Source organism: Mauremys mutica, chromosome 7 (genome assembly GCF_020497125.1).
Source record: "Mauremys mutica isolate MM-2020 ecotype Southern chromosome 7, ASM2049712v1, whole genome shotgun sequence".
NCBI classification, from domain to species: Eukaryota; Metazoa; Chordata; order Testudines; family Geoemydidae; genus Mauremys; species Mauremys mutica.
In genome coordinates, this window is record NC_059078.1 from 110,583,540 (window position 1) to 110,604,849 (window position 21,310).

Genomic DNA, 21,310 nt, shown 5'->3' on the forward strand with positions numbered 1-21,310 from the left:
ATTGTGGAAAACTCCCATTTATTCTACTCTCTCTGTTTAATATTTCTGTCCTGCTAATGCATTGTCCCCTTGGGGGATGACTGTCTCATGTTTAATTTACCACCCTAATAAAAAAAATCTACCAGAAAGACATTTCTTGATATTGTAAAGTACATACCAGAAATTATGTAAATGTTTGACCAGATTCTCCAGGGGTTCTGTAGCCAGTATTCGTTAATTAAAAAAATGAATTCTCAGTACTATAAACAGTTACTAATTAAAGAGCAATTAAAGAAAAGTGATGTAATGAAAAGTAAAAATTATATATGGAGAGAATTATTTCTAAATTTTTGCATTTTTGGTCACAGTTGAGCTATTTTAGAAAGCTTGACTGAATGGCATCTGGCCCTGCCTATTTATTTAACTGTATAACTTATTATAGCATTTTTCTTAGATTATGTTCACTCCAATTTCCCTTACCTCCATTAGCTGTAGTCAATGGTTGTGGGGTAGATATTGCCCCAGTGGTCTCTGGCGCGAAAGGGGATGAAAAGGAGTTATCTGTTTCCGGTGTTGTGTAATCTGCAGTGGCTGTCAGAAAGTTGAGGAAAGGAATGAATAGACTGGGGTGTTGGTTAAAAGATTTAGATTTCATGTTTCCATTCTGAGTAGAGTTTACCCTGTTTTTGCTTTCCCCCAAGGCTTCACTCTTCACTAAGTTATATTCTTTCTACCTACCAGTTCTCCACCTCCAACTAAGAACCCCTTGTAACAGGGTGGTACTCTTGCTCTGTGGACCAGCACACTTAACATGTGTTGGTCCTAAAACAGTAGGAGGTGCTGAGTAAGACCTGCTATCTCACTGTTGCACATGTAGCTGGTTAACCTCCATCTTGGATATGAGGGTGGGAGGACTGGAACGAGAGGGAGCGTCTCGTGTTCAAAATGAAATTTAATGAAATATTTCAGTGAATAAATTCTGAAAATAAATGTTGATCACTAGGTTTTTCAGAAATAGTTTTGTTGGGAGGATTCAAAATTCCATCTGTTTTGGTAACAGGATGCCCAATTCGGTGCAAAATTACCTGCCCACTTTTAAAAAAGGCTCTGGTATCCTGATGATTTGAAATACCAGGAAAATATAGGCGAGTGACTCCTTTTTCCTGGAGAATTGATGACTGAAATGATTTGCAAACTGGGATGAACAGACTCTTCAAAGTATAACTGTTGCATGTAATTTGTGTGGGCAGTAATGTTCTATTTCGATATCTTGTATTTTTATGTAAATCTTATAAATATTATTTCTTAAATTTTGCATTATTGGTCATGGTTGAGCCTCTTTAAAAACATGACTTCCTTGATAGTAGGTGGATATTGTGATATTATTAAGATTGTAAGGCTGATTTTTTCTGATTTAATTATTGAATTATTTTCAAATAAAATATACTAACAGAGTGCTTCAACATTACTACTAACCCACACACATATATTGAAAGTGATAGGGATTTGCAACTGATTTGATAAACACAAGCAGTGTTATGCCAATGTAACAGTTATCCGCCTCTGAAACCCTTACTCATGTTGAGCAGCACTCACTTAGGTGAGCAGACTTAAGTCGATTCTCTCAGGCAGGAGTATTTGTATGAGGAAGGGATTGTCTTTAGTGGGATAAATCCTTTTCAGCTTGGTTAACGGCTGAAGAAGCAGCCCCTCACTGTCAAATGAGAGTTGAAAGATTCTGATAAATATACGGAACCCAACTAAGAAATACCTGTTGTTTTGGATGCATGAACTGGCCAGATACATGAAAGAAAATAAAAGATCCACTTTAGTAACTTTCACCCAAATTGGCTGCCTGTTCTAAACTCAGTAACTAATTCTGTATAGGAGATACTCCTATAGCCCAGTACCCTCTTGCCTCTTGGTACAGCTTGTTTGGCCTGTACAGCCCTGCCATATCCCAGGCATCATCACAAACTGTTCCCCACATTCCATTCAAGTAAACAGCCACACAACACTGCCTCACAGCTCTCTATTCCATCCACCAGTTGTTCAAGCAACAAACCTTGCAGGACACAAAATAAGGCAAATCTCATAAATACAAAAAATTTGCATTTTTGGTCACAGATGAGCCTCTTTAAACGCATGAATGAATGGCATGTGGTCCTCCCTTTGTATTTAACCGTATAACTTCTTCCAGCATTTTTCTTACATTATGTTCAGAGTCTGTTCAGAAGCCCATTACCTTCATTAGGTGTAGTCAGTGATTCTGGGGTGGATATTGCCGCAGTGGTCTCTGGTGCGGTGATGGATGGAAAGGAGTTCTCTCTTTCTGGTGTTGTGGAATCCACAGAAGCTGTCAGAAAGACAAGGAAAGAAATTAATAGATAGAACTAGCAACTAGTACTAGCACCTAGAACTGGGGTGTTGTTAAAGATTTAGATTTCATGTTTTGTGGAAAAATGAGTTAGTGTAATAACCTTTTGCTTGTGGAGATGTGGGTCAAAGTTGTATTTCAATGTTAATTATGAATGATTATTTGATTTGCAATTGGGCGACTTGTGTCATTGACAGCATTAGTTCAGGTCTGAATTTTTAAGGGTTAATCCTAGAAGTTACCATCTAACATCCAAAATGCTGTAAATATTTTATTCTCTTTTCAAAAGGGCCCTGTAACTCAAACAGCAGGAAGTGATGTGGCTCCATTAGAAAACGTAAAAGCATAAACAATAACTACTTGCATTTTATCTGGCTGAGTCTTTTACTGCTAGAGATATTGTGGAAAACTCCCATTTATTCTACTCTCTCTGTTTAATATTTCTGTCCTGCTAATGCATTGTCCCCTTGGGGGATGACTGTCTCATGTTTAATTTACCACCCCAAAAAAAAAATCTACCAGAAAGACATTTCTTGATATTGTAAAGTACATACCAGAAATTATGTAAATGTTTGACCAGATTCTCCAGGGGTTCTGTAGCCAGTATTCGTTAATTAAAAAAATGAATTCTCAGTACTATAAACAGTTACTAATTAAAGAGCAATTAAAGAAAAGTGATGTAAAGAAAAGTAAAAATTATACGTGGAGAGAATAATTTCTAAATTTTTGCATTTTTGGTCACAGTTGAGCTACTTTAGAAAGCTTGACTGAATGGCATCTGGTCCTGCCTATTTATTTAACTGTATAACTTATTATAGCATTTTTCTTAGATTATGTTCACTCCAATTTCCCTTACCTCCATTAGCTGTAGTCAGTGGTTGTGGGGTAGATATTGCCCCAGTGGTCTCTGGCGCGAAAGTGGATGAAGAGGAATTATCTGTTTCCAGTGTTCTGAAACCTGCAGTGGCAGTCAGAAAGTTGAGGAAAGGAACGAATAGACTGGGGTATTGGTTAAAAGATTTAGATTTCACGTTTCCATTCTGAGTAGAGTTTACCCTGTTTTTGCTTTCCCCCAAGGCTTCACTCTTCACTAAGTTATATTCTTTCTACCTATCAGTTCTCCACCTCCAACTAAGAACCCCTTGTAACAGGGTGGTACTCTTGCTCTGTGGACCAGCACACTTAACATGTGTTGGTCCTAAAACAGTAGGAGGTGCTGAGCGAGACCTGCTATCTCACTGTTGCACGTGTAGCTGGTTAACTTCCATCTTGGATATGAGTGTGGGAGGACTGGAACGAGAGGGAGCGTCTCATGTTCAAAATGAAATTTAATGAAATATTTCAGTGAATAAATTCTGAAAATAAATGTTGATCACTAGGTTTTTCAGAAATAGTTTTGTTGTGAGGATTCAAAATTCCATCTGTTTTGGTAACAGGATTCCCAATTAGGTGCAAAATTACAGCATTTTTCTTACATTATGTTCAGAGTCTGTTCAGAAGTCCATTACCTTCATTAGATGTAGTCAGTGATTCTGGGGTGGATATTGCCCCAGTGGTCTCTGGTGCAGTGATGGATGAAAAGGAGTTCTCTCTTTCCGGTGTTGTGTAATCCACAGTGGCTGTCAGAAAGATGAGGAAAGAAATTAAGAGAAAGAACTAGTAATGGCTTTTAGAACTGGGGTGTTAGTTAAAAGATTTAGATTTCAAGTTTTGTGGGAAAATGAGTTATCGCAATAGCCTTCCACTTGTGCAAATATGGGTCAAAATTGTATTGTAAAGTTAATAATACAGTCCTATAGAATTGAAATTAGGGAGCTTTGGTCATTGACATTATTGTTTCAGGACTGGGTTCTTAAGGAGCAAAATGGAAAAGTTAAAAGAATTTAAAAGAAAGCAATTAAAGCAAAGGAAAAATTCTGCATGGAAGGAAGTATGGACAATCATATCTCCACCAGCAGAGACACCCATGTGGGCAATACACAGTATGGCTAGCCATATCACTATCCAAGTCTGCGTTGACATCTGTGATAGTAAGTGCAACAATGGTTATTTTCCAGAACGTTTCAGAGAGAAGATGCCTATTTCCATATCCAGCTGAACACTTCCCTTTCTGAATGGTGATGTCATAACCCCACATTATTTCCTTTTTTCCACACACTGAAGTGGCATTTATGTAGCCCCCTACACACTTACCAAATAGGCTGTGATTACATATCCTCTTGGCTGCTTTTATTCTAGAACTACACATTGAACTTTACATTTCTTTCCTCCTGGGACATTCCTTCATGTCCCCCTACTGAAGCCTTTTAGCACTGTCACCCAAATGTGGGTGAAACTAATTCTGTATACAGAAACTCCTAGAGCCCAGTGCCCTCTTGCCTCTTGGTACGGCTCATTTGGCCTGTACAGCCCTGCCATATCCCAGGCATCATCACAAACTGTTCCCCACATTCCATTCAAGTAAACAGCCACACAACACTGCCTCACAGCTCTCTATTCCATCCACCAATTGTATGAGCAACAAACCTTGTAGGACAGAAAATAAGGCAAATCTCATGAATACAAAAAATTTGCATTTTTGGTCTTTAACCTCTTTAACGCATGAATGAATGGCATGTGGTCCTCCCTGTATTTAACCGTATAACTTCTTCCAGCATTTTTCTTACATTATGTTCAGAGTCTGTTCAGAAGTCCATTACCTTCATTAGGTGTAGTCAGTGATTCTGGGGTGGATATTGCCGCAGTGGTCTCTGGTGCGGTGATGGATGGAAAGGAGTTCTCTCTTTCTGGTGTTGTGGAATCCACAGAAGCTGTCAGAAAGACAAGGAAAGAAATTTATAGATAGAACTAGCAACTACTACTAGCACCTAGAACTGGGGTGTTGTTAAAGATTTAGATTTCATGTTTTGTGGAAAAATGAGTTAGTGTAATAACCTTTTGCTTGTGGAGATGTGGGTCAAAGTTGTATTTTAATGTTAATTATGAATTATTATTTGATTTGCAATTGGGGGACTTGTGTCATTGACAGCATTAGTTCAGGTCTGAATTTTTAAGGGGTAATCCTAGAAGTTACCATCTAACATCCAACACGCTGTAAATATTTTATTCTCTTTTCAAAAGGGCCCTGTAACTTAAACAGCAGGAAGTGATGTGGCTCCATTAGAAAATGTAAAAGCATAAACAATAACTACCTGCATTTTATCCGGCTGAGTCTTTTACTGCTAGAGATACTGTGGAAAACTCCCATTTATTCTACTCTCTCTGTTTAATATTTCTGTCCTGCTAATGCATTGTCCCCTTGGGGGATGACTGTCTCATGTTTAATTTACCACCACCACCAAAAAAAAAAAAATCTACCAGAAAGACATTTCTTGATATTGTAAAGTACATACCAGAAATTATGTAAATGTTTTACCAGATTGACCAGGGGTTCTGTAGCCAGTATTCATTAATTTAAAAAATGAATTCTCAGTACTATAAACAGTTACTAATTAAAGAGCAATTAAAGAAAAGTGATGTAATGAAAAGTAAAAATTATATATGGAGAGAATTATTTCTAAATTTTTGCATTTTTGGTCACAGTTGAGCTATTTTAGAAAGCTTGACTGAATGGCATCTGGTCCTGCCTATTTATTTGACTGTATAACTTATTATACCATTTTTCTTAGATTATGTTCACTCCAATTTCCCTTACCTCCATTAGCTGTAGTCAATGGTTGTGGGGTAGATATTGCCCCAGTGGTCTCTGGCGCGAAAGTGGATGAAGAGGAGTTATCTGTTTCCAGTGTTCTGAAATCTGCAGTGGCTGTCAGAAAGTTGAGGAAAGGAATGCATAGACTGGGGTATTGGTTAAAAGATTTAGATTTCACGTTTCCATTCTGAGTAGAGTTTACCCTGTTGTTGCTTTCCCCCAAGGCTTCACTCTTCACTAAGTTATATTCTTTTACCTACCAGTTCTCCACCTCCAACTAAGAACCCCTTGTAACGGGGTGGTAGTCTTGCTCTGTGGGCCAGCACACTTAACATGTGTTGGTCCTAAAACAGTAGGAGGTGCTGAGTGAGACCTGCTATCTCACTGTTGCACGTGTAGCTGGTTAACCTTCATCTTGGATATGAGGGTGGGAGGACTGGAACGAGAGGGAGCGTCTCGTGTTCAAAATGAAATTTAATGAAATATTTCAGTGAATAAATTCTGAAAATAAATGTTGATCACTAGGTTTTCCAGAAATAGTTTTGTTGTGAGGATTCAAAATTCCATCTGTTTTGGTAACAGGATGCCCAATTCGGTGCAAAATTACCTGCCCACTTTTAAAAAAGGCTCTGGGATCCTGATGATTTGAAATACCAGGAAAATATAGGCGAGTGACTCCTTTTTCCTGGAGAATTGATGACTGAAATGATTTGCAAACTGGGATGAACAGACTCTTCAAAGTATAACTGTTGCATGTAATTTGTGTGGGCAGTAATGTTCTATTTCGATATCTTGTATTTTTATGTAAATCTTATAAATATTATTTCTTAAATTTTGCATTATTGGTCATGGTTGAGCCTCTTTAAAAACATGACTTCCTTGATAGTAGGTGGATATTGTGATATTATTAAGATTGTAAGGCTGATTTTTTCTGATTTAATTATTGAATTATTTTCAAATAAAATATACTAACAGAGTGCTTCAACATTACTACTAACCCACACACATATATTGAAAGTGATAGGGATTTGCAACTGATTTGATAAACACAAGCAGTGTTATGCCAATGTAACAGTTATCCGCCTCTGAAACCCTTACTCATGTTGAGCAGCACTCACTTAGGTGAGCAGACTTAAGTCGATTCTCTCAGGCAGGAGTATTTGTATGAGGAAGGGATTGTCTTTAGTGGGATAAATCCTTTTCAGCTTGGTTAACGGCTGAAGAAGCAGCCCCTCACTGTCAAATGAGAGTTGAAAGATTCTGATAAATATACGGAACCCAACTAAGAAATACCTGTTGTTTTGGATGCATGAACTGGCCAGATACATGAAAGAAAATAAAAGATCCACTTCAGTAACTTTCACCCAAATTGGCTGCCTGTTCTAAACTCAGTAACTAATTCTGTATAGGAGATACTCCTATAGCCCAGTACCCTCTTGCCTCTTGGTACAGCTTGTTTGGCCTGTACAGCCCTGCCATATCCCAGGCATCATCACAAACTGTTCCCCACATTCCATTCAAGTAAACAGCCACACAACACTGCCTCACAGCTCTCTATTCCATCCACCAGTTGTTCAAGCAACAAACCTTGTAGGACACAAAATAAGGCAAATCTCATAAATACAAAAATTTCACATTTTTGGTCGCAGATGAGAGCCTCTTTAAACGCATGAATGAATGGCATGTGGTCCTCCCTTTGTATTTAACCGTATAACTTCTTCCAGCATTTTTCTCACATTATGTTCAGAGTCTGTTCAGAAGTCCATTACCTTCATTAGGTGTAGTCAGTGATTCTGGGGTGGATATTGCTGCAGTGGTCTCTGGTGCGGTGATGGATGGAAAGGAGTTCTCTCTTTCTGGTGTTGTGGAATCCACAGAAGCTGTCAGAAAGACAAGGAAAGAAATTAATAGATAGAACTAGCAACTAGTACTAGCACCTAGAACTGGGGAGTTGTTAAAGATTTAGATTTCATGTTTTGTGGAAAAATGAGTTAGTGTAATAACCTTTTGCTTGTGGAGATGTGGGTCAAAGTTGTATTTCAATGTTAATTATGAATGATTATTTGATTTGCAATTGGGCGACTTGTGTCATTGACAGCATTAGTTCAGGTCTGAATTTTTAAGGGGTAATCCTAGAAGTTAACCTAGAAGTTACCATCTAAAATCCAAAATGCTGTAAATATTTGATTCTCTTTTCAAAAGGGCCCTGTAACTCAAACAGTAGGAAATGATGTGGCTCCATTAGAAAACGTAAAAGCATAAACAATAACTACTTGCATTTTATCTGGCTGAGTCTTTTACTGCTAGAGATATTGTGGAAAACTCCCATTTATTCTACTCTCTCTGTTTAATATTTCTGTCCTGCTAATGCATTGTCCCCTTGGGGGATGACTGTCTCATGTTTAATTTACCACCCTAATAAAAAAAATCTACCAGAAAGACATTTCTTGATATTGTAAAGTACATACCAGAAATTATGTAAATGTTTGACCAGATTCTCCAGGGGTTCTGTAGCCAGTATTCGTTAATTAAAAAAATGAATTCTCAGTACTATAAACAGTTACTAATTAAAGAGCAATTAAAGAAAAGTGATGTAAAGAAAAGTAAAAATTATACGTGGAGAGAATAATTTCTAAAATTTTGCTTTTTTGGTCACAGTTGAGCTACTTTAGAAAGCTTGACTGAATGGCATCTGGTCCTGCCTATTTATTTAACTGTATAATTTATTATAGCATTTTTCTTAGATTATGTTTACACTCCAATTTCCCTTACCTCCATTAGCTGTAGTCAGTAGCTGTTGGGTAGATATTGCCACAGTGGTCTCTGGCGCGAAAGGGGATGAAAAGGAGTTATCTGTTTCCGGTGTTGTGTAATCTGCAGTGGCTGTCAGAAAGTTGAGGAAAGGAATGAATAGACTGGGGTGTTGGTTAAAAGATTTAGATTTCATGTTTCCATTCTGAGTAGAGTTTACCCTCTTTTTGCTTTCCCCCAAGGCTTCACTCTTCACTAAGTTATATTCTTTCTACCTACCAGTTCTTCACCTCCAACTAAGAACCCCTTGTAACAGGGTGGTACTCTTGCTCTGTGGACCAGCACACTTAACATGTGTTGGTCCTAAAACAGTAGGAGGTGCTGAGTAAGACCTGCTATCTCACTGTTGCACATGTAGCTGGTTAACCTCCATCTTGGATATGAGGGTGGGAGGACTGGAACGAGAGGGAGCGTCTCGTGTTCAAAATGAAATTTAATGAAATATTTCAGTGAATAAATTCTGAAAATAAATGTTGATCACTAGGTTTTTCAGAAATAGTTTTGTTGTGAGGATTCAAAATTCCATCTGTTTTGGTAACAGGATGCCCAATTCGGTGCAAAATTACCTGCCCACTTTTAAAAAAGGCTCTGGTATCCTGATGATTTGAAATACCAGGAAAATATAGGCGAGTGACTCCTTTTTCCTGGAGAATTGATGACTGAAATGATTTGCAAACTGGGATGAACAGACTCTTCAAAGTATAACTGTTGCATGTAATTTGTGTGGGCAGTAATGTTCTATTTCGATATCTTGTATTTTTATGTAAATCTTATAAATATTATTTCTTAAATTTTGCATTATTGGTCATGGTTGAGCCTCTTTAAAAACATGACTTCCTTGATAGTAGGTGGATATTGTGATATTATTAAGATTGTAAGGCTGATTTTTTCTGATTTAATTATTGAATTATTTTCAAATAAAATATACTAACAGAGTGCTTCAACATTACTACTAACCCACACACATATGTTGAAAGTGATAGGGATTTGCAACTGATTTGATAAACACAAGCAGTGTTATGCCAATGTAACAGTTATCCGCCTCCGAAACCCTTACTCATGTTGAGCAGCACTCACTTAGGTGAGCAGACTTAAGTCGATTCTCTCAGGCAGGAGTATTTGTATGAGGAAGGGATTGTCTTTAGTGGGATAAATCCTTTTCAGCTTGGTTAACGGCTGAAGAAGCAGCCCCTCACTGTCAAATGAGAGTTGAAAGATTCTGATAAATATACGGAACCCAACTAAGAAATACCTGTTGTTTTGGATGCATGAACTGGCCAGATACATGAAAGAAAATAAAAGATCCACTTTAGTAACTTTCACCCAAATTGGCTGCCTGTTCTAAACTCAGTAACTAATTCTGTATAGGAGATACTCCTAGAGCCCAGTACCCTCTTGCCTCTTGGTACAGTTTGTTTGGCCTGTACAGCCCTGCCATATCCCAGGCAGCATCACAAACTGTTCCCCACATTCCATTCAAGTAAACAGCCACACAACACTGCCTCACAGCTCTCTATTCCATCCACCAGTTGTTCAAGCAACAAACCTTGTAGGACACAAAATAAGGCAAATCTCATAAATACAAAAATTTCACATTTTTGGTCGCAGATGAGAGCCTCTTTAAACGCATGAATGAATGGCATGTGGTCCTCCCTTTGTATTTAACCGTATAACTTATTCCAGCATTTTTCTCACATTATGTTCAGAGTCTGTTCAGAAGTCCATTACCTTCATTAGGTGTAGTCAGTGATTCTGGGGTGGATATTGCCGCAGTGGTCTCTGGTGCGGTGATGGATGGAAAGGAGTTCTCTCTTTCTGGTGTTGTGGAATCCACAGAAGCTGTCAGAAAGACAAGGAAAGAAATTAATAGATAGAACTAGCAACTAGTACTAGCACCTAGAACTGGGGTGTTGTTAAAGATTTAGATTTCATGTTTTGTGGAAAAATGAGTTAGTGTAATAACCTTTTGCTTGTGGAGATGTGGGTCAAAGTTGTATTTCAATGTTAATGATGAACGATTATTTGATTTGCAATTGGGCGACTTGTGTCATTGACAGCATTAGTTCAGGTCTGAATTTTTAAGGGGTAATCCTAGAAGTTAACCTAGAAGTTACCATCTAAAATCCAAAATGCTGTAAATATTTGATTCTCTTTTCAAAAGGGCCCTGTAACTCAAACAGCAGGAAGTGATGTGGCTCCATTAGAAAACGTAAAAGCATAAACAATAACTACTTGCATTTTATCTGGCTGAGTCTTTTACTGCTAGAGATATTGTGGAAAACTCCCATTTATTCTACTCTCTCTGTTTAATATTTCTGTCCTGCTAATGCATTGTCCCCTTGGGGGATGACTGTCTCATGTTTAATTTACCACCCTAATAAAAAAAATCTACCAGAAAGACATTTCTTGATATTGTAAAGTACATACCAGAAATTATGTAAATGTTTGACCAGATTCTCCAGGGGTTCTGTAGCCAGTATTCGTTAATTAAAAAAATGAATTCTCAGTACTATAAACAGTTACTAATTAAAGAGCAATTAAAGAAAAGTGATGTAAAGAAAAGTAAAAATTATACGTGGAGAGAATAATTTCTAAAATTTTGCTTTTTTGGTCACACTTGAGCTACTTTAGAAAGCTTGACTGAATGGCATCTGGTCCTGCCTATTTATTTAACTGTATAATTTATTATAGCATTTTTCTTAGATTATGTTTACACTCCAATTTCCCTTACCTCCATTAGCTGTAGTCAGTAGTTGTAGGGTAGATATTGCCACAGTGGTCTCTGGCACGAAAGTGGATGAAGAGGAGTTATCTGTTTCCGGTGTTGTGTAATCTGCAGTGGCTGTCAGAAAGTTGAGGAAAGGAATGCATAGACTGGGGTATTGGTTAAAAGATTTAGATTTCATGTTTCCATTCTGAGTAGAGTTTACCCTGTTTTTGCTTTCCCCCAAGGCTTCACTCTTCACTAAGTTATATTCTTTCTACCTACCAGTTCTTCACCTCCAACTAAGAACCCCTTGTAACAGGGTGGTACTCTTGCTCTGTGGACCAGCACACTTAACATGTGTTGGTCCTAAAACAGTAGGAGGTGCTGAGTAAGACCTGCTATCTCACTGTTGCACATGTAGCTGGTTAACCTCCATCTTGGATATGAGGGTGGGAGGACTGGAACGAGAGGGAGCGTCTCGTGTTCAAAATGAAATTTAATGAAATATTTCAGTGAATAAATTCTGAAAATAAATGTTGATCACTAGGTTTTTCAGAAATAGTTTTGTTGTGAGGATTCAAAATTCCATCTGTTTTGGTAACAGGATGCCCAATTCGGTGCAAAATTACCTGCCCACTTTTAAAAAAGGCTCTGGTATCCTGATGATTTGAAATACCAGGAAAATATAGGCGAGTGACTCCTTTTTCCTGGAGAATTGATGACTGAAATGATTTGCAACCTGGGATGAACAGACTCTTCAAAGTATAACTGTTGCATGTAATTTGTGTGGGCAGTAATGTTCTATTTCGATATCTTGTATTTTTATGTAAATCTTATAAATATTATTTCTTAAATTTTGCATTATTGGTCATGGTTGAGCCTCTTTAAAAACATGACTTCCTTGATAGTAGGTGGATATTGTGATATTATTAAGATTGTAAGGCTGATTTTTTCTGATTTAATTATTGAATTATTTTCAAATAAAATATACTAACAGAGTGCTTCAACATTACTACTAACCCACACACATATATTGAAAGTGACAGGGATTTGCAACTGATTTGATAAACACAAGCAGTGTTATGCCAATGTAACAGTTATCCGCCTCTGAAACCCTTACTCATGTTGAGCAGCACTCACTTAGGTGAGCAGACTTAAGTCGATTCTCTCAGGCAGGAGTATTTGTATGAGGAAGGGATTGTCTTTAGTGGGACCACTAAAGGATAAATCCTTTTCAGCTTGGTTAACGGCTGAAGAAGCAGCCCCTCACTGTCAAATGAGAGTTGAAAGATTCTGATAAATATACGGAACCCAACTAAGAAATACCTGTTGTTTTGGATGCATGAACTGGCCAGATACATGAAAGAAAATAAAAGATCCACTTTAGTAACTTTCACCCAAATTGGCTGCCTGTTCTAAACTCAGTAACTAATTCTGTATAGGAGATACTCTTATAGCCCAGTACCCTCTTGCCTCTTGGTACAGTTTGTTTGGCCTGTACAGCCCTGCCATATCCCAGGCAGCATCACAAACTGTTCCCCACATTCCATTCAAGTAAACAGCCACACAACACTGCCTCACAGCTCTCGATTCCATCCACCAGTTGTTCAAGCAACAAACCTTGTAGGACACAAAATAAGGCAAATCTCATAAATACAAAAATTTCACATTTTTGGTCGCAGATGAGAGCCTCTTTAAACGCATGAATGAATGGCATGTGGTCCTCCCTTTGTATTTAACCGTATAACTTATTCCAGCATTTTTCTTACATTATGTTCAGAGTCTGTTCAGAAGCCCATTACCTTCATTAGGTGTAGTCAGTGATTCTGGGGTGGATATTGCCCCAGTGGTCTCTGGTGCGGTGATGGATGGAAAGGAGTTCTCTCTTTCTGGTGTTGTGGAATCCACAGAAGCTGTCAGAAAGACAAGGAAAGAAATTAATAGATAGAACTAGCAACTAGTACTAGCACCTAGAACTGGGGTGTTGTTAAAGATTTAGATTTCATGTTTTGTGGAAAAATGAGTTAGTGTAATAACCTTTTGCTTGTGGAGATGTGGGTCAAAGTTGTATTTCAATGTTAATTATGAATGATTATTTGATTTGCAATTGGGCGACTTGTGTCATTGACAGCATTAGTTCAGGTCTGAATTTTTAAGGGGTAATCCTAGAAGTTAACCTAGAAGTTACCATCTAAAATCCAAAATGCTGTAAATATTTTATTCTCTTTTCAAAAGGGCCCTGTAACTCAAACAGCAGGAAGTGATGTGGCTCCATTAGAAAACGTAAAAGCATAAACAATAACTACTTGCATTTTATCTGGCTGAGTCTTTTAATGCTAGAGATATTGTGGAAAACACCCATTTATTCTACTCTCTCTGTTTAATATTTCTGTCCTGCTAATGCACTGTCCCCTTGGGGGATGACTGTCTCATGTTTAATTTACCACCCCAAAAAAAAAATCTACCAGAAAGACATTTCTTGATATTGTAAAGTACATACCAGAAATTATGTAAATGTTTTACCAGATTCTCCAGGGGTTCTGTAGCCAGTATTCGTAAATTTAAAAAATGAATTCTCAGTACTATAAACAGTTACTAATTAAAGAGCAATTAAAGAAAAGTGATGTAAAGAAAAGTAAAAATTATACATGGAGAGAATAATTTCTAAATTTTTGCATTTTTGGTCACAGTTGAGCTACTTTAGAAAGCTTGACTGAATGGCATCTGGTCCTGCCTATTTATTTAACTGTATAACTTATTATAGCATTTTTCTTAGATTATGTTCACTCCAATTTCCCTTACCTCCATTAGCTGTAGTCAATGGTTGTGGGGTAGATATTGCCCCAGTGGTCTCTGGCGCGAAAGTGGATGAAGAGGAGTTATCTGTTTCCGGTGTTCTGAAATCTGCAGTGGCTGTCAGAAAGTTGAGGAAAGGAATGCATAGACTGGGGTATTGGTTAAAAGATTTAGATTTCACGTTTCCATTCTGAGTAGAGTTTACCCTGTTTTTGCTTTCCCCCAAGGCTTCACTCTTCACTAAGTTATATTCTTTCTACCTACCAGTTCTCCACCTCCAACTAAGAACCCCTTGTAACAGGGTGGTACTCTTGCTCTGTGGACCAGCACACTTAACATGTGTTGGTCCTAAAACAGTAGGAGGTGCTAAGCGAGACCTGCTATCTCACTGTTGCACGTGTAGCTGGTTAACTTCCATCTTGGATATGAGGGTGGGAGGACTGGAACGAGAGGGAGCGTCTCGTGTTCAAAATGAAATTTAATGAAATATTTCAGTGAATAAATTCTGAAAATAAATGTTGATCACTAGGTTTTTCAGAAATAGTTTTGTTGTGAGGATTCAAAATTCCATCTGTTTTGGTAACAGGATGCCCAATTCGGTGCAAAATTACCTGCCCACTTTTAAAAAAGGCTCTGGTATCCTGATGATTTGAAATACCAGGAAAATATAGGCGAGTGACTCCTTTTTCCTGGAGAATTGATGACTGAAATGATTTGCAAACTGGGATGAACAGACTCTTCAAAGTATAACTGTTGCATGTAATTTGTGTGGGCAGTAATGTTCTATTTCGATATCTTGTATTTTTATGTAAATCTTATAAATATTATTTCTTAAATTTTGCATTATTGATCATGGTTGAGCCTCTTTAAAAACATGACTTCCTTGATAGTAGGTGGATATTGTGATATTATTAAGATTGTAAGGCTGATTTTTTCTGATTTAATTATTGAATTATTTTCAAATAAAATATACTAACAGAGTGCTTCAACATTACTACTAACCCACACACATATATTGAAAGTGATAGGGATTTGCAACTGATTTGATAAACACAAGCAGTGTTATGCCAATGTAACAGTTATCCGCCTCTGAAACCCTTACTCATGTTGAGCAGCACTCACTTAGGTGAGCAGACTTAAGTCGATTCTCTCAGGCAGGAGTATTTGTATGAGGAAGGGATTGTCTTTAGTGGGACCACTAAAGGATAAATCCTTTTCAGCTTGGTTAACGGCTGAAGAAGCAGCCCCTCACTGTCAAATGAGAGTTGAAAGATTCTGATAAATATATGGAACCCAACTAAGAAATACCTGTTGTTTTGGATGCATGAACTGGCCAGATACATGAAAGAAAATAAAAGATCCACTTTAGTAACTTTCACCCAAATTGGCTGCCTGTTCTAAACTCAGTAACTAATTCTGTATAGGAGATACTCCTAGAGCCCAGTACCCTCTTGCCTCTTGGTACAGTTTGTTTGGCCTGTACAGCCCTGCCATATCCCTGGCAGCATCACAAACTGTTCCCCACATTCCATTCAAGTAAACAGCCACACAACACTGCCTCACAGCTCTCTATTCCATCCACCAGTTGTTCAAGCAACAAACCTTGTAGGACACAAAATAAGTCAAATCTCATAAATACAAAAATTTCACATTTTTGGTCGCAGATGAGAGCCTCTTTAAAAGCAAGAATGAATGGCATCTGGTTCTCCTTTTTTAGTTAACTGTATAAATTATTACAGCATTTTTCTTAGATTATGTTCACACTCTGATTGTCCCCTACCTTCATTAGGTGTAGTCAGTGATTCTGGGGTTGATATTTCTCCAGTTCTTTCTGGTGCGGTGGTGGATGAAAAGGAGTTCTCTCTTTCCTGTGTTGTGTAATCCACAGTGGCTTTCAGAAAGATGAGGAAAGAAATTAAGAGAAAGAACTAGTAATGGCTTTTAGAACTGGGGTGTTGGTTAAAAGATTTAGATTTCAAGTTTTGTGGGAAAATGAGTTATCGCAATAGCCTTCCACTTGTGCAGATATGGGTCAAAATTGTATGGTAAAGTTAATAATAAAGTCCTATAGAATTGAAATTAGGGAGCTTTGGTCATTGGCAATGTTGGTTCAGGACTGGGTTCTTAAGGAGCAAAATGGAAAAGTTAAAAGAAGTTAAAAGAAAGAAATTAAAGCAAAGGAAAAATTCTGCATGGAAGGAAGTATGGACAATCATATCTCCACCAGGAGGGACACCCATGTGGGCAATACACAGTATGGCTAGCCATATCACTATCCAACTCTGCCTTGACATCTGTGATAGTAAGTGCAACAATGGTTATTTTCCAGAACGTTTCAGAGAGAAGATGCGTATTTCCATATCCAGCTGAACACTTCCCTTTCTGAATGGTGATGTCATAACCCCACATTATTTCCTTTTTTTCACACACTAAAGTGGCATTTATGTAGCTTCCTACACACTTACCAAATAGGCTGTGATTAAATATCCTCTTGGCTGCTTTTATTCTAGAACTACACATGGAACTTTACATTCCTTTCCTCCTGGGACATTCCTTCATGTCCCCCTACTGAAGCCTTCTAGCACTTTCACCCAATTGTGACCCAAGCATGACTTCCTTGATTCACCCAAATTGGCTGCCTGTTCTAAACTCAGTAACTAATTCTGTATAGGAGATACTCCTATAGCCCAGTACCCTCTTGCCTCTTGGTACAGTTTGTTTGGCCTGTACAGCCCTGCCATATCCCAGGCAGCATCACAAACTGTTCCCCACATTCCATTCAAGTAAACAGCCACACAACACTGCCTCACAGCTCTCTATTCCATCCACCAGTTGTATGAGCAACAAACCTTGTAGGACACAAAATAAGGCAAATCTCATGAATACAAAAATTTCACATTTTCGGTCGCAGATGAGAGCCTCTTTAAACGCATGAATGAATGGCATGTGGTCCTCCCTTTGTATTTAACCATATAACTTATTCCAGCATTTTTCTTACATTATGTTCAGAGTCTGTTCAGAAGAAGTCCATTACCTTCATTAGGTGTAGTCAGTGATTCTGGGGTGGATATTGCCGCAGTGGTCTCTGGTGCGGTGATGGATGGAAAGGAGTTCTCTCTTTCTGGTGTTGTGGAATCCACAGAAGCTGTCAGAAAGACAAGGAAAGAAATTAATAGATAGAACTAGCAACTAGTACTAGCACCTAGAACTGGGGTGTTGTTAAAGATTTAGATTTCATGTTTTGTGGAAAAATGAATTAGTGTAATAACTTTTTGCTTGTGGAGATGTGGGTCAAAGTTGTATTTCAATGTTAATTATGAATGATTATTTGATTTGCAATTGGGCGACTTGTGTCATTGACAGCATTAGTTCAGATCTGAATTTTTAAGTGGTAATCCTAGAAGTTAACCTAGAAGTTACCATCTAACATCGAAAACGCTGTAAATATTTTATTCTCTTTTCAAAAGGGCCCTGTAATTTAAACAGCAGGAAGTGATGTGGCTCCATTAGAAAACGTAAAATCATAAACAATAACTACTTGCATTTTATCTGGCTGAGTCTTTTACTGCTAGAGATATTGTGGAAAACTCCCATTTATTCTACTCTCTCTGTTTAATATTTCTGTCCTGCTAATGCATTGTCCCCTTGGGGGATGACTGTCTCATGTTTAATTTACCACCCAAAAAAAAAATCTACCAGAAAGACATTTCTTGATATTGTAAAGTACATACCAGAAATTATGTAAATGTTTTACCAGATTGTCCAGGGGTTCTGTAGCCAGTATTCGTTAATAAAAAAATGAATTTTCAGTACTATAAAGAGTTACTAATTAAAGAGCACTTAAAGAAAAGTGATGTAAAGAAAAGTAAAAATTATATATGGAGAGAATAATTTCTAAATTTTTGCATTTTTGGTCACAGTTGAGCTACTTTAGAAAGCTTGACTGTATGGCATCTGGTCCTGCCTATTTATTTAACTGTATAACTTATTATAGCATTTTTCTTATATTATGTTCACACTCCAATGTCCCTTACCTCCATTAGCTGTAGTCAGTGGTTGTGGGGTAGATATTGCCCCAGTGGTCTCTGGCGCGAAAGGGGATGAAGAGGAGTTATCTGTTTCCAATGTTCCGAATGTTTCTGATACAACGTGATGGGGGCCTGAAAGGAGAAAAGAACCACAAGGTTCCTCTTTGTTTCTTGCAGTTTAATTCCCCTTTGCAGAAGAACCAAGGGTTCAAGTCCAAACCCTGGAGAGCACATAGGATTTTATGGAGGCAGAGATTACTGGAGCTCACAGGCCTCTCTATATAGTCGGAATATTGGGCAACATGGTTAATGATTCTAGAATCAACCCCCATTGTCAGCTATTATTTGAAACATTTAAACAACCACATTATTATAATGAAAATGTGCTACTAAATCCCTATTTGTCCCGATGCTTTTGAATGTACAGGGGCTGAGAAAAGTCATGAGAGAAAATAAAAGCGTCAGCTGAGTATTAGTCCTAGATTGACTATATCTTTGATATCTGAAGCAGTGTCAGGGACATGTCTGTTAACACCTTTAATGATGCTAGGACACTAGAAAGGGAATCAGAAAAGTGTGATAGGTAACCACCCCAGCAGGCTAGTTATCTACTAAAATCAGACAAAGAAGTGAAATCACTTTAGGAGAATTTACATTTGCCTCTGCAGGGTTCTGCCATTTCATGGGCATTTGGGTGTGTATACTGGAGACAGGAGCCCAGTAGCTGCACTGTGAAATTACAGGCACCTTTTTAACTCAGCAGGGATAACATAATAAAAAGAACATTATTTAAAGCACAGCTGAGAAAAGACTCACCAGTTGTAAGGGGCTCGCTTGTTGTAGGTGGTGGAGCTGGCAATGCAAAAAGATAATGACAGTCTTGAAAATGATTAAAGATGATTAAATGCCATCTTTATTAAGTGGACAATTGAATACTTTATGACTGACAATTCAAATAATGAAAGACAAGAGACATTCACAAACTAGGACATAATTATTGAAGGAGAGTGAATGAAGAACAAAATATATTCAAAACTACAAACCCAAATGGAGAACATGTTAGTGCTAATGTAGTGGATAGATACATATCCTCTGTGGATTGGACACAGAGGGAGACCTGTGCATTGGTGCTGCTCATCTAAACTGGGAATTTTCGCCAGTAGTTGCTTATGTAGTGGCACATCAGTGCAAAACACCCTCTAGTTGTAGACAAGGGCTAAGGAGGATGAAAAAAGGAGCCAATTATGGGATGATTTCCTATTGTCAAAATAGTATGGAAGCCAGAGAAGAAGAAAATGGCTTTACTTCTGCAGATATCTGCTCTTTCCATTGGTATGTTTCTGTAAAGCAGTGGAGACAGGAATCCAGTACATGCCCTGTGAAATTATACGTAACTCTTTAAATTGGAATAAAAACTTACATGTAGTAATGGGCTTCTGTGTGGTAGGTGAAGAAGCTGGTAAACAAAGAAAGAAAACAAAAGCCAAAATTAAATACTTTACAAAAGAGACATTTCAATAAACATTGACCTACTGGAAAAAATAAAGTAAAACTACATCTGAGATGTTCTATTGCAATGAGCTAAATCACTTGCTGCTGTGGGGAATACAGCGTGACGGGGACCTGAAAGGAGAAAAGAACCACAAGGTTCCTCTTTGTTTCTTGCAGTTTAATTCCCCCTTGCAGAAGAACCAAGGGTTCAACTCCAAACCCTGCAGAGCACATAGGATTTTATGGAAGCAGAGATTACTGGAGCTCACAGGCCTCTCTATGGAGTCGGAATATTGGGCAACATGGAACCCAGGGCACATAGGAATCACGTTGCCATGTGCTTCCTTGCCTGTAGTTGCCCCTGGGATCCTCTATAACGATGAGTTTCCAACTTGGAAGATTGAATGTCATTCCCCTAAAATACAATTCATATGAAAATAATAGAAATCTGAGTACCTGAGCAGATGACACTGGCATCCTCACGGTGGGCACAGTTATGTGTGCCCCACCCCCGGTGCGAGCACTGCAACAAAGAGGGTTCGTTCCCTCTGCACTGCACGTCATCCAGGAGAATACTTCCAGAGCCTTCACCAAACCGGGCATTCATGGGCGCCTCAATGGCCCGCCCACACTCAAGCTGTCTGCACACAACCTCTGCATCTTTTATGTCCCAGTCATCATCACACACTGTTCCCCAGTTTCCATTGTAATGGACTTCAACGCGACCGGAACATCTGTTCTGTCCATTCATGAGTCTTATGAGACCTTGGAAAAACAGAGGGAAATTAATTTTCACCCAGCTATTGAAATCTGGGGCTCTTTTCTAGTTATGAAGTTGGATACTGGTGGTTTTGTGAAAGTTGCAAAGCTGATATTTTCCTTTTCCTACAATTGTATATTATTGCACATAAGTAATATAGTTTTTGCAACAACATTACTACAAGCAAAAACATGGAAATCCCAAGTGACTGGAATATGCAATTAACTTGCTGATCACAAGCTATGTGGTATCAATTCATCAGCATTTGATCATAGCTGGCCTGACTCTCCATACCCATGTCGAGTAGCACATACTCACAAGAGTAACGTCATACTGATAAGCCTTGCCTAAGTTGGTTGGTCTCAATGGGGCTACATGTGTGACTATGGTGTCCCAATGTCCTCATTTGGGTATTCTTATATGGAAGTTCCACTCTGGATGGTTAATGATTCTAGAATCAACCCCCATTGTCAGCTATTATTTGAAACATTTAAACAACCACATTATTATAATGAAAATGTGCTACTAAATCCCTATTTGTCCCGATGCTTTGGAATGTACAGGGGCTGAGAAAAGTCATGAGAGAAAATAAAAGTGTCAGCTGAGTATTAGTCCTAGATTGACTATATCTTTGATATCTGAAGCAGTGTCAGGGACATGTCTGTTAACA

The 21,310-nt window shown here is 38.2% G+C and overlaps 1 protein-coding gene across 10 annotated transcripts in view; it reads right to left on the reverse strand.

Moving 5' to 3' along the window:
- Positions 1-21,072, reverse strand: part of LOC123374181 (soluble scavenger receptor cysteine-rich domain-containing protein SSC5D-like) — a 36,968-nt gene extending 15,896 nt beyond the window's left edge. Inside the window, exons 1-19 of one of the 10 annotated variants that reach the window (XM_045023811.1) lie at positions 20,959-21,072; positions 20,337-20,645; positions 19,810-19,845; positions 19,206-19,241; positions 18,396-18,521; positions 17,396-17,506; positions 16,142-16,252; positions 14,368-14,478; positions 13,368-13,478; positions 11,590-11,700; positions 10,587-10,697; positions 8,820-8,930; positions 7,817-7,927; positions 6,051-6,161; positions 5,056-5,166; positions 3,865-3,975; positions 3,213-3,314; positions 2,225-2,335; positions 460-570 (exon numbers count right to left, since the gene is read on the reverse strand). In XM_045023811.1, the coding sequence (XP_044879746.1) occupies positions 460-570; positions 2,225-2,335; positions 3,213-3,314; positions 3,865-3,975; positions 5,056-5,166; positions 6,051-6,161; positions 7,817-7,927; positions 8,820-8,930; positions 10,587-10,697; positions 11,590-11,700; positions 13,368-13,478; positions 14,368-14,478; positions 16,142-16,252; positions 17,396-17,506; positions 18,396-18,521; positions 19,206-19,241; positions 19,810-19,845; positions 20,337-20,631 (2,038 nt within the window). In that variant the 5' untranslated portion in view covers positions 20,632-20,645; positions 20,959-21,072. Of the gene's footprint in view, positions 1-459; positions 571-2,224; positions 2,336-3,212; positions 3,324-3,864; positions 3,976-5,055; positions 5,167-6,050; positions 6,162-7,816; positions 7,928-8,819; positions 8,931-10,586; positions 10,698-11,589; positions 11,701-13,367; positions 13,479-14,367; positions 14,479-16,141; positions 16,253-17,395; positions 17,507-18,395; positions 18,522-19,205; positions 19,242-19,809; positions 19,846-20,336; positions 20,646-20,958 lie in introns of all 10 variants that reach the window. The other 9 variants (XM_045023810.1, XM_045023812.1, XM_045023814.1 and 6 more) reach the window with 9 other exon arrangements.
- Positions 21,073-21,310: the final 238 nt, after the last annotated feature.